General features: G+C 42.3%; 1 protein-coding gene across 1 annotated transcript in view; it reads left to right on the plus strand.

Moving 5' to 3' along the window:
- The window catches only part of trpm2 (transient receptor potential cation channel, subfamily M, member 2), a 52,478-nt gene that overhangs the window by 11,561 nt on the left and 28,030 nt on the right, over positions 1 to 12,887 (plus strand). Inside the window, exons 6-13 of the mRNA XM_063213025.1 lie at positions 736 to 916; positions 1,786 to 1,847; positions 2,283 to 2,483; positions 7,497 to 7,599; positions 9,634 to 9,755; positions 10,542 to 10,931; positions 11,880 to 11,957; positions 12,662 to 12,797. Of these exons, the coding sequence (XP_063069095.1) occupies positions 736 to 916; positions 1,786 to 1,847; positions 2,283 to 2,483; positions 7,497 to 7,599; positions 9,634 to 9,755; positions 10,542 to 10,931; positions 11,880 to 11,957; positions 12,662 to 12,797 (1,273 nt within the window). The remainder of the gene's footprint in view (positions 1 to 735; positions 917 to 1,785; positions 1,848 to 2,282; positions 2,484 to 7,496; positions 7,600 to 9,633; positions 9,756 to 10,541; positions 10,932 to 11,879; positions 11,958 to 12,661; positions 12,798 to 12,887) is intronic.

The raw sequence follows: 12,887 nt of genomic DNA on the forward strand, positions 1-12,887 counted from the left end.
GGTAGTCATCAATCCCACACTTAATAATGAACCCTACGGTATGTCATCTAATGATGCACAGACGCACCTCCCTCATACACCCAGAGGTATGGGGCTCCAAATACCATCATTAAATTACATTACATTACATTAGGCTACATTACATTACCATCATATGACTAGAAGTAGTCATCTATCCCACATGTGCTGCATTCAGGATGATGAAATTTGAGATTCTTTATTATTAAAAATCTTGGTATGTCAGAGCTGAATGAACACATTGTAATTCAAAATGAGGATTTTGGCTTTTAAATTAGACTGATTTCATGTTTTTATGTGCGTCGGAGGCTGATGTATTTAGGTTTTAATAGGCTGAGAGGGCACCTCAAAAAGGACATACGAATTTTAGCAGGCGTTTTGTAAAAATTGGTTAATTATATTATACATTGTACACTGCTGTTCTTATTCTCCATCTCTTCCAACTGACTTTCTCTCTCTCTCTCTCTCTCTCTCTCTCTCTCTCTCTCTCTCTCTCTCTCTCTCTCTCTCTCTCTCTCTCTCTCTCTCTCTCTCTCTGTGTAAGAAATTATCTTGCCACATAGTGTAGCTTGGAAACCATATGAATTGCTGCTTGACTGTCGGCACGACAACCTGCTGCTGCCCTTCTTCAACAGTCTTCCTCCTCTCATCTCTCTCTCATCTCTCCCCATTTCTCTCCCCCCCTCTCTCCCCCCATCTCCCTCTCTGCCTCCACAGGGCTGTTTCCCTGCCCACTATTGGCTAGATGAGCAGACCCAGGGTAAGCTCTCCTGCCTGGACAGCAACCACTCTCACTTCCTGTTGGTGGACGACGGCACCCACGGCCAGTACGGAGCCGAGATCGACCTGCGCAGCCGCCTGGAGAAGCACATCTCAGAACTGCAGCTGGGGAACCGAGGTGACCGACCCGGCAATAATAATAATAATAATAATAATAATAATAATAATAATAATAATAATATACCTTTAGTAGTGCTTCAGTAAATGAAGAGAAGCACATCTCAGAACTGCAGCTGGGGAACCGAGGTGACCGACCCGGCAATAATAATAATAATAATAATAATCATAATAATAATAATAATAATAATAATAATAATAATAATAATAATAATAATAATATACCTTTAGTAGTGCTAAAGTCAGAGCTGCAGTTGGGGAACCGAGGTGACCCGTCAAACTTGAAACACATGATAATAATAATAATAATAATGACGTACCGTAGCAGTGCTTCAATAAATGAAGAGAAGTATATCGCAGAACTGGAGCTGGAGAACCAAGGTTACCTGGCAAACTCTTCTCCACTTTATAACTTTATTTATGAAGTTTTATGAAGTTGAAAAATAGCTTGACAAAGGTATACAAGTGACAGCTACATTAAATTATTTTGCAATGATAACACAGCAGTGCTTCAAAAAGATTTTGCTCTATAAAGATTTATCAGTGGAGTTGACTGCACACTAACTGCCGCATGAATTAGCCTGGCTCTGTGGTGTGAGAGTCAAAGTACATGTTTGGTAATTTAAAGACATGGGAATCGAAGCTGGATGTGGTGATCTCCTCCTCATCGCTCCTCGCTATATACCACCACCAGTAGTCTTCTCTCTACTCTATGGGGGCGAGAACAAAAACAATCATTTGATATCCTCATGCAGCAGCTCTGCCTAGTATGCTGACAACTGATAACGGCTGTACTGTAGGCTATGTCTGCGGTCTCTGCTCAGGGCTCTGGGTGTATGGTCATGACGTTGTGTTTTGTCACTCTTCTAGAAAGTCACGTCAAGATCCCTGTGGTGTGCGTGGTGCTGGATGGAGGACAGGGCACTCTGAATGTAAGAGCTCCTGCTAAACACTGTGGCATTGAAGCTAACAGTAACTATGCGCAAAAACACATGCGATACAAACACATACTGTATAAATGTTATTTTGATAAAAGATGCAAAAACTGATGGCATTGGGTTTCACAAAAAAACACAATTGTAGATCATACTCCCAAGCTGCAACAGGCCTACTTTTCACAGTGTTCAGAATGTTAAGATTGACACCCCATGGGAACAGTTTTAAACTGGTTGTCCTACTCCCAGGTCAGATGTTTTTGGATGTACATAGGCTACTTTAACCTAGGCCTATTCCTTCAACACCTTTAAGCAACAGTAACAATACAAATATGATGTTTTATGAAGTTATAGTATGTGCTTATGTATATACTGTAAAAATATAATATATTTAGAGGTGTAAAGTGTATGTCCTTGTGGCGTCTTCACCAGACCATCTACAACGCCATGTTGAATGGCACTCCGTGTGTGGTGCTGGAGGGTTCGGGCCGCATGGCGGACGTGATCGCCCAAGTGGCCGGGAAGCCCGTGTCCCGGGTCACGCTGGCCCTGATTCAGAGGCAGATGAAGAGGTTCTTTGGACACGAGTACGAAAGCTTCTCCGAGATCAAGGTCATCGAGTGGGCCAAGAAGGTAACAACAGTGGATCGTGGAGTCCTCTTATGGGTGCTATTATTACTAGACTAGTATGTGTAGGGCTTGGCATTACACAGGGCTTACGTGCAGGGCTTGACATTAAAATTTTTCGCTTGCCAGCCATCGTGGCTAGTGGTTTTCCCGCATCACTATCCATCCAGCTATTCTACTAGCCACAAATTTGACAAAAAAAATCTTCTTTATCATGATACTGTTCATCTACCCTCAGAAGATGAGGAGCTAAAGCAATACTGTAAGATGAGTGCATATCTTTCCATATGGAAATTTAAAAAAAAGAAACTGAGTAACTGAGCTTTTTCTTGAACTTAAATACGGTACATACAATTGATACACAAGGGGCAAAGTGCAGAATATAGGCTATTCTGATGTCATACCATAGAATAAGCTGCACTGGCTAGGGACACTGGAATTGTTACCAGCCACAGACAAGTTTTCCCAGCCTTTGGCCGGTTTGCAGGTGCCAGTGTCTAGCCCTGGTGTATATACAGTATATTCTTGTCATACTGGTATATTATGAAGACTGAAAGAGACTCAAGGTCAGCAGAATTTATATTTCACTCAGAGTAAACACAGAGCATGTGGTTGTTCTTAATGCTCTCTCTCTGGTCACTGTCCACTGATTTAATCTAGAGTGCAAAAAAAACCCAGATTGAATCTAGAGTGTAAATATACAAACAATAATGAGAAGGAGTCAGACATTCCGCTGGCTTTTGTGGAGTCCTCTTATGGATGGGTGTTATTATTGCTAGTATACGGGGCTGTAAATTAACTTTTTTTCCATCACTAGCCAATTTGGCTTGTAGATGTTAAATATTACCAGCCACACATACACTCACTCTCCACACATACACAGCCACTCATTCAAAGTGGCTAGTGAGCTTTCTTTTCCACCAGACAAACTGAAGTTTCACCAGCAATGTGGCCGGTTTGCAGGGATTGATTTAGAGTCCTGCAAGTATATTATTAAGTATTAATATAAAGTAATAATTCCTGGCATACTAGTATATTATGAACGCTGAACATTAAAAGAGGCTCAAGGTATACAAAAATGTTTTTTTTACTCAGATCGAAAGCAGAGCAGACGTTTCAGCATGTGGCTGTTCTCAATGCTCTCTCTCTCTCTCTGGTCACAGTCAATAGATTTAATCTCGAATGCATTAAATCTTCAGATTTAATCTACAGTGAAAATATACATACAATAATGAGGTGACAGGAGGAGGAGTCAGCCAGCAGTTGCAGATTCAGATATTTTTTTTAAAATATCTGATTTTAAAGACTTTATTATGGACAGGACAGTATGAGTGGTAGACAGGAAACGAATGGGGAGAGAGACGGGGAGGGGTCGGCAAAGGACCCGGGCCGGGAATCGAACCCTTGGTCAGCCACATGGCAGGCGAGTGCCTTACCGGGAAGGCCACGGCAGGGCCAGCCATTGCAGATTTCGTTGGCTTCCTTCTCCCTCCTCATAACCTTCTCAAGAGTCCTTGAGCAAGACATTACAGTGCACCACCTACTGCTCTCAACATGCTAGTTGGCTCTTTGCATGGTATAGCTCTCCAGCCTTGAGTTGAAGGTGAAGATTGTGCAAATCCCAGGAAGAGGTGCAGGACAAAGGCTGACTGTAGTTTCAGAGATAGAGAGGTCTGCAGAAAATCATTTTTGTTTTCTTTTATTATTTCATGGCTGGATTACGTTTCGACTTCAACAATGATGAAGACTGTTGAAGTCTAAACGTAATCCAGGCTTCCAGCCTTCCAGCCTTCCCACCATAGAGGTTATAGAGTGCTGTTGGTAGACAAAAAAGAAAGCCTAAACTAGAAATGCATTCTCACAGAAAATGCTGGAAGCGGGCTTGCCTTTTGGGGCAGAGATGAAACAAAGTACTATTGAGAAAACAAAGCTAAAAGAAATCTTGGAAAAACTCCATCCACCCAGTCAGAAGTTATGGGCCAAACAATTCAGCCATCTTGGATTCAGCCATCTTGAAAGTGTTGTAGTTCTGCGTTTTGGGGATATACTAAATGACATACATGGTATTTTAAGTTGGCTAAGGAACACTGCATATGATATAATTTTGAAAATCAACATGGCTTCGAGCGGGATTCGAACTCACAACCTCCATATCTGTAATCCAGCCCCTTTGCAATTGATATTAAATGACATACAATACATGATATTTGAAGTTGGCTAAGGAACACTGCATATGATATCATTTTGAAAATCAACATGGCTTTGACTGGGGTTCGAACCCCCAACCTCAATATCTGTAATTCAGCACATTTGCCATCCATACTAAATGACATACATGGCATTTTAAGTTGGCCAAGGAACACTGCATATAATATAATTTTGAAAATCAACATGGCTTCGACTGGGGTTCGAACCCCCAAACTCCATATCTGTAATTCAGCACATTTGCCATTCATACTAAATGACATACATGGCATTTTAAGTCGGCCAAGGAACGCTGCATATGATATCATTTTGAAAATCAACATGGCTTCGACTGGGGTTCGAACCCCCAACCTCCATATCTGTAATTCAGCACATTTGCCATCGATACTAAATGACATACATGGTATTTTAACTTGGCTAAGGAACACTGCATATGATATAATTTTGAAAATCAGCATCGCTTCAAGTGGGATTCGAACTCTCAATCTCCATATCTCTAATCCAGCACATTTGCCATTGATAATAAATGACATACATGGCACTTTAAGTTGGCCAAGGAACACTGCATATGATATAATTTTGAAAATCAACATGGCTTTGACTGGGTTCGAACCCCCAACCTCCATATCTCTAATCCAGCACATTTGCCATTGATAATAAATGACATACATGGCATTTTAAGTTGGCCAAGGAACACTGCATATGATATAATTTTGAAAATCAACATGGCTTCGACTGGGGTTCGAACCCCCAAACTCCATATCTGTAATTCAGCACATTTGCCATTCATACTAAATGACATACATGGCATTTTAAGTTGGCCAAGGAACACTGCATATGATATAATTTAGAAAATCAACATGGCTTTGACTGGGATTCGAACCCCCAACCTCAATATCTGTAATTCAGCACATTTGCCATCCATACTAAATGACATACATGGCATTGCAAGTCGGCCAAGGAACACTGCATATGATATAATTTTGAAAATCAACATGGCTTTGACTGGGGTTCGAACCCCCAACCTCAATATCTGTAATTCAGCACATTTGCCATTCATACTAAATGACATACATGACATTTTAAGTTGGCCAAGGAACACTGCATATGATATAATTTAGAAAATCAACATGGCTTCGGGTGGGATTCGAACCCTCAACCTCCATATCTCTAATGTAGCAACATGCATTACCACTAAGCCAAGCAGCTAGCTGTCATGCACAGTCCAGCAAGACTATATCACATTGCATTGCAGAGCTGAACAATAGACTTCTAGAATGGTTGCTCGCACCTGCTCGTTAAGAATAGAATCTTGAGACAGTGACAGTTGAAATGGAACACTTCATTGACAGCACCTGTTCTGAATGACAGTTAGTATTGAGCTCTAAACAGGGGAGAAAATGAGAATGAGTTTTTTGTCTTTACAACATCGTTGTAAAAAAACTAAAAGGAGTTGGCACGTGTCCTTTTCACAGATCGGAGTCATGCTTGTGATCTCTCTAACAGTCTTTGAATGAAGTTTATAGGTTAAAGGGTTCAGGCACAAATGGACCTCCGTGTGGGACATGCGCTGATCTCTTGAAAAATGCATTTTTGGAAAGACTGGGATTCTCCATAGACCTAGGCCTGTTTTTTTTACAAACCTGCCATTTAAAAAGTATTGGGAGTTGGGAGATGAAACTTTCACAATTTGGAGACATCTCATAGAGCTCGCTAACAACGCGTCAACTAAACTTCTAGGTGAAAGTGTTGATGTTTTATGACCGAAAAAGCCTCCTACACTCTAATCTTTAGAGTGGCGGAATTTTGGTTCATGGAGGTTCCACCACTGTTTTGAATGGGGACCCAGGCTTTAACAAAATCGCCAAAAACGGGAAAACGACAAGAGACACGGAGAAGCCTATAACTATACGCGATCTCCAAGCCAAGCCGGTCGTTTTAGTGTTTGAACGGTGTCTCTATCTCGAAAGGCCTAGGAGGAGATCCATTTTCTATTTTACTGCTGCCCTGCACAAGACCAATAATAAAACAGGACTTAGAGATTACTATAAACGGGCCTTGCTCTGCAAGGGCCATGCTCTGCATGGTCCTTGCTCCGCAAGCCCGCTTAATAATGGCAAATGCTAACGGAATTTTGCAAAGCAACTTCCTTTCAGCGTAGCCCCATAATGCACACCGCACCTTCTGAGGCACACTGTAATAGTCATTGAAAGGTGAATTACCATAGTACTACACTACTATGATATAACACAGGGCCTTAAGTAATGCAATATGACTCGGTGACTGCCATTCTGGTAACAACAAATGTATAGTGTTTTAACAGGTTAATTTGTTGTCATGCAATTAGTGCTTACTTGATTTCCAGATCATTATTGGATATAAGCTGCATTACATTTCCCCTCTTCTCTGTCCTTCCAACAGGGCATTAACCTCAAACAATGCATGAATTGAGTCAAATGCAGTGGGACAACAACAAATAGTATAAGTACGGCTGGATATTTTGCAGAGTTAGTTGGGTATTTCTCAAAGTGAAGTGCCCTAGCCTTGTTATTGACGAGTAAAACACCCATTTGTGCCCGGTGTATTCAATTATAAATTACACTAGTAAACTAGTGATTGCCTTGGATACTTTTTGGTGAAATCTGTGAAAAATGGGTGTTACTCGCGCTAGCAAGGCTAGGATAGAGGCCTACTTCATATCGAGAAATACCCACTGTGTGATCCTGCTTAATAGAGAATGTTCTAGCACGTGCTCTAGCACAAATACCGGCACTTCTAGTAGGTGTCTCACCTCTCTCTGAAAATGTTGTTCAGATCCAGGACATCATTAGGATGCCGCACCTGCTGACCGTGTTCCGTATGGACGAGGACAAGAACAGTGACGTGGACGTGGCCATCCTCCAGGCCTTCATGAAAGGTAACTTTCTCCTTTTAAGTGGTAATGTAATGTAATGTACTGCAATGTAATGTAATGCATGTAGAGCTATAATGATACACTCAACTCACAATTTGGTTCGTATCACGATTATTGACCTATGGTTTGATATATCCCATGTTTTTTTTTTCACGTTTTCCAAAATTATAAAATAAAATTATGAATAAAAACGGTGATGTTTTCTAGGTACAATAGGTTGCAACAGGCTACTTATCATTTTAAAAAAGTTTTAAAAGAATAATGACGATGACTTGAAGAACAGAATCACATCATATCATGTGGTTGCTACATTACATGTAGCTGACGCTTTCCATCCAAAGCATCAATCGCTTACAGGGTATTGGTTACAGTCCTTGGAGAAGTGTGGGGTTAGGTGCCTTGCTCAAAGGGATTCAAAGCTACAACTCTCTGATCTTAAGTCCATCTCCTTAACCATTAGGCCACGGTTACCCCGTACATAATGTACATTGTACACTGACCGGCCAACTTTCCAACTGGCCATGGAGACAAATTTCTAATCAGCCAATGACATGGCGGCAACATAATGCATTTAGGCATGTCGACATGGTCAAGACGATCTGAGGCAGTTCAAACTGAATATCAGAATGGGGAAAAAACTGAATTACATAACAGCTCCCAATCTCAGAATGAAAATCCATTTGAAAAGATGTGCATTACTGTGAATGGTGCTCTACAGGGGGGGGAAATGGATGTCACACAGACATACAACACCGCCCATTCCACCCTCGCTTTTCTGCACGATTAGATCATGTGGCTATTGATCTCTTTAACTCTGCAAAGCTTCTGTTCTTGCACAGTCATCTTTTCAGCTGCTGCCCTGGGATCACTAAGTGTTTATCGCACAGGCTTTCATGACTTCGAAGACCATGAGCTCTTTTGAAGAGCTCACTGTAGCGCTAAATCACTTTGATGGGCCTTGATGTGGCTCCCGTTAAAAGGCACAGCCACAGCCGCTGAGCGGTTGACACCAGTATTAGAGGAATCTTGTCACATATAATTAATAAACACACACCAACACGAGGACACTTGTGGAAAGTAAGCGATGAAAGCGTTGAATGTGTTGGCCTCATTCATTCAGTGCCCTGACTCAGATGACGGATAGCATTAGCAAGCTCATTACCGTCCAAGTCACCATGGGGCTGTAAGGGCATTGTAATTGGGAACCAGGATAGGGATAAATGGCTGCTCAAACTGGCTGCTTGGTAGCCGACGGTATCTATCTTCAGAGAATATTCAACATCTCTTTTTCATGAGTCATCGCCTCTTCGCAAGTGAGGTGATCATCATCTGGTGATTGCAAATAGGGTCAGTTCAGACAGGCAGATTTATCAACTACAAAAAAACAGTGAAGTGCAGTGCAGATGCATCTCAAACTCTCAACTGTCTCAACTGTCGGGGGGGGGGGGCACTCTGCTACTGTAAATGTACACACTATAAATGCACTAATAAGCTCCTTTACTAAGCAGAGTGAGTGTGCACTTTATTTTACAGTAAGAGGAAGAGCAATGATGTGGCCGACAATTGGCAACAGGACAATAATATGGTCAGTTCTGATGGATACAGTAGTTTTACGACTAGCTCCCTTGCTGTGCTTTGTGTCAGCCTCCAGGAGTGCGGACAATAATACGATAATATGGTCAGTTCTGATAGATATTTTACGACTAGCTCCCTTGTTGTCCCTTGTGCCAGCGTCCAGGAGAGAGGGCAATAATACGATAATATGGTCAGTTCTGATAGATATTTTACGACTAGCTCCCTTGCTGTGCTTTGTGTCAGCCTCCAGGAGTGCGACAATAATACGATAATATGGTCAGTTCTGATAGATATTTTACGACTAGCTCCCTTGTTGTCCCTTGTGCCAGCCTCCAGGAGTGCGGACAATAATACGATAATATGGTCAGTTCTGATAGATATTTTCCTTCCTTGTGCCAGGAGTGAGGATAATAATACGATAATATGTTCAGTTCTGATTGATATTTTCCTTCCTTGTGCCAGCGTCCAGGAGTGATGAGCGCGGGGGTCATCAGGGCTGGGAGAGGCAGCTGGAGCTGGCCGTGGCCTGGAACAGAGTGGACATCGCAGAGAGCGAGATCTTCACAGAGGAGAGCCAGTGGAAGGTACTGTAGGTCCTCTTTTACATTACATTACATTACATTACATTTCATTTAGCTGACGCTTTTATTCAGAGCGACTTACATTCACTATTTTTCAGGGTATTGGTTACAGTCCCTGGAGCAATGCGGGGTTAGGTGCCTTGCTCAAGGGCACTTCAGCCATGGATGCAGGTGTAGGGTGAGGTCAAGTGGGATTCGAACCTACAACCTCCAGATTGAAAGACCAACTCCCTAACCATTAGGCCACGGGCCCACGGCTGCCCCCTAGACACCGGGCAGTCGACAGGAGGGGAGGTGGTGGTGGGGTGGGGGCAGAGGGCAGTGTTGCCAGGTTGGGCTGCTTAGGATGGCCGTCTGCGGGTAAAAATGGGTAAAAATGGGTAAAAAGGGCATTTGGGCCATTTTTTTATGTGTGCAAATTTGTGGTCACAGAAATCAATAGCAATAGAAATAGCATAGAAATCAATAGGCGGGATTTAGTGCTTCCAAGTGGGGTTTTGAGGGGGTTTTTTAGGCTGGAAATCATCTCATCTGGCAACCTTGACAGAGGGGTAAGTTTTACTGGCCCCAGGGAACGAGGGGCTAGAAAAGAGTTCACTATTTTTTTTCCTGTGCATCCCCTTTTCGTCCCCTTTCAACCTATGTCTGTTAGTCGGTGCCCACTGGGATATACTATAAAATAATAACTTAAAGGTAATAGTGGCAATGTTCAGAGATGCAATACACTGTATTATTACAATGGAGTTCTTAACTATCTATCTATCTATTCTATTCTATGTTGTTATGTAGTCGAGTGATCTGCACGAGGCCATGTTCTCAGCGCTGGTGGGCCACAAGTCAGAGTTTGTGCGTCTGCTGCTGGAGAATGGCGTGAGCATCCCGCAGTTCCTGGGGGCGGAGGAGAAGCTGGGTGACCTCTACACCGCCATGCCCAGCTGCTTCTTCCTCCGCAAGCTGGTCAAGCGGCTCCAGAGCGACAAGGGTGGCCATCGAGGTGGAGGAGGGGTGGGGGTGGGGGTTAACAGTCCCGGCGGCGGTGTCCCGCGCAAGAGGATCCCTCTGGCTGCCGTGGGGGAGGTGGTGAGGCAACTGCTGGGGAGCTTCACCCGGCCCATCTACACGCCACCGCTCTCACACGAGGCCAGCAAGCAGGCTGAGGAGAACCCCAGCAACACTGTGGTGGTAAGTGTAATGAGACAGGTCACTAAATACATGGGTTCTAAATTTTGTTTATAACCTGACTGCGCGAACCTAGCTGCGCACAACTCAACCTCTGATTGTTGGAAATCGCTCTCGGTCAAAAAATCAGCTCACGTGGTTGGCTGCCTGCCAGTGTCTTGCCCCTCCTCATAACATCGTGTTGATAAACACTGAGAACCCATGTATAGGAGGTTTTAGATGTGCCTGTGCTATACACGGAGCGAGGATGTAATATCGTAAAGCATTTGTCATATAGTACAAACCCTAACTCCGGTGAAGTTGGGACGTTTGGTAAACTGTGAATAAAATCAAAATGCTATCATTTTCAAAACATTCAATCCATTCATTAGATGGAAAATGGTGAAAAGACAACATATTAAGTGTTAAAACCGACAGGACATATGTACTCATTTCTAATTTGATAACTGCAACACGTCTCAAATAAGTTGGGACAGGGATCAGTGAAATGTAATAAACATCTAAATAAGATAAAATAACAAATAAGAACATTTCAAAATGAATTATACTGATGGACAATATGAGTGTTCAGGTATAAGACCATCACAGAGAGGCTGAGTGACTCAGAATTAAAGATGCAGAGGGAATAATTTCCATAGTTATTACATAATTTTTTTAATTCCCTTTGATTTACCATGATTGAGTGTATATAAGACATATGTTTGTCATTAAAATCATTGTATAGGTTCATGACATCATGAAATATATATTGGCTGTAGTCTCACTCTAGCACTCCAAGAATTACAGCTATTGAAAATTGACCATATTAAGAATGATTCAGCAAATGAGAGTATTTTGTTATTATTCACAATTTACCTTGTGTCCCAACTTCTATGGAGTTGGGGTTTGTAGTTAAATAAATATATACAGTAGCACCTCATACGACCTTTTGTGTATCTTGACCATCAGAAAGATCCCGGGAGAGATCTCTTCCTGTGGGCCATTCTACAGAACAACGCAGAACTGGCTCAGATCGCCTGGGAACAGGTACAGCACAAGGGGAAGAACATGTATTCTATACCTGCATTGATAGACGTGACTTGCCCCCACTTTCTTAAGTTCGACAGACTAAACTCAAAAGACTCACAACGGAAATGTGATTTCTCTGGTTCTTCTTCTGTTTCTTCCGAAAAGCCTACAGAGGTTTTTTTTTTTTTTTTTAAACACAGTGGGATGTAATGGCACCTGTAGTGATAAAATGACTTGTTTCCACTCGTTCTGACTCGACTGTTTTACCATGTCATAACAGATTATTCCTAACAAATGACTGTGCTTCCAAAAACCCAAAAGAGGTTTCAAAAGAGGTTTCAAAAGTACACAGTTGGATGTAACTGCACCTGGTTCCCCACTCTCTTTATGATAGTCTAAACCAAATGACTGGCATGATGAAGAAGTGTGATGTCTCTTGTTTCCTCTTGTTCCGACTCGACTGTTTTACCATGTCATGACAGATTATACCAAATGACTGTTCTTCCAAAAACCCAACAGAGATTTCAAAAATACGTAGTTGGATGTAACTGCACCTGGTTCCTGACTCTCTTTCTGACAGATTAAATCAAATGACTGGCGTTATGAAGAAGTGTGATGTCTGTCTCTTGTGACTGGCATTATGTAGAAGTGTGATGTCTGTCTCTTGTGACTGCTGGCATTATGTAGAAGTGTGATGTCTCTTGTTCCTCTGCTCTCCACAGTGTAGAGACAGCATAGCGGCCGCTCTGGCCGCCAGTAAGATCCTGAAGAAGCTTGCAGCGGAGTCAGAGGACGACAATGAAGACGATGCCAACGACATGAGAGAACTTGCTAACCACTACGAGAGACAAGCCATAGGTAATTCCCAGTAGTTTAGTGAAGCAGCAGCAGTCGTTTCTATATGAATAATGATTTGAATTTAATTTTAATACTTATATTGACACATGG

Source organism: Engraulis encrasicolus, chromosome 13, assembly GCF_034702125.1.
Source record: "Engraulis encrasicolus isolate BLACKSEA-1 chromosome 13, IST_EnEncr_1.0, whole genome shotgun sequence".
Taxonomy (NCBI): Eukaryota; Metazoa; Chordata; class Actinopteri; order Clupeiformes; family Engraulidae; genus Engraulis; species Engraulis encrasicolus.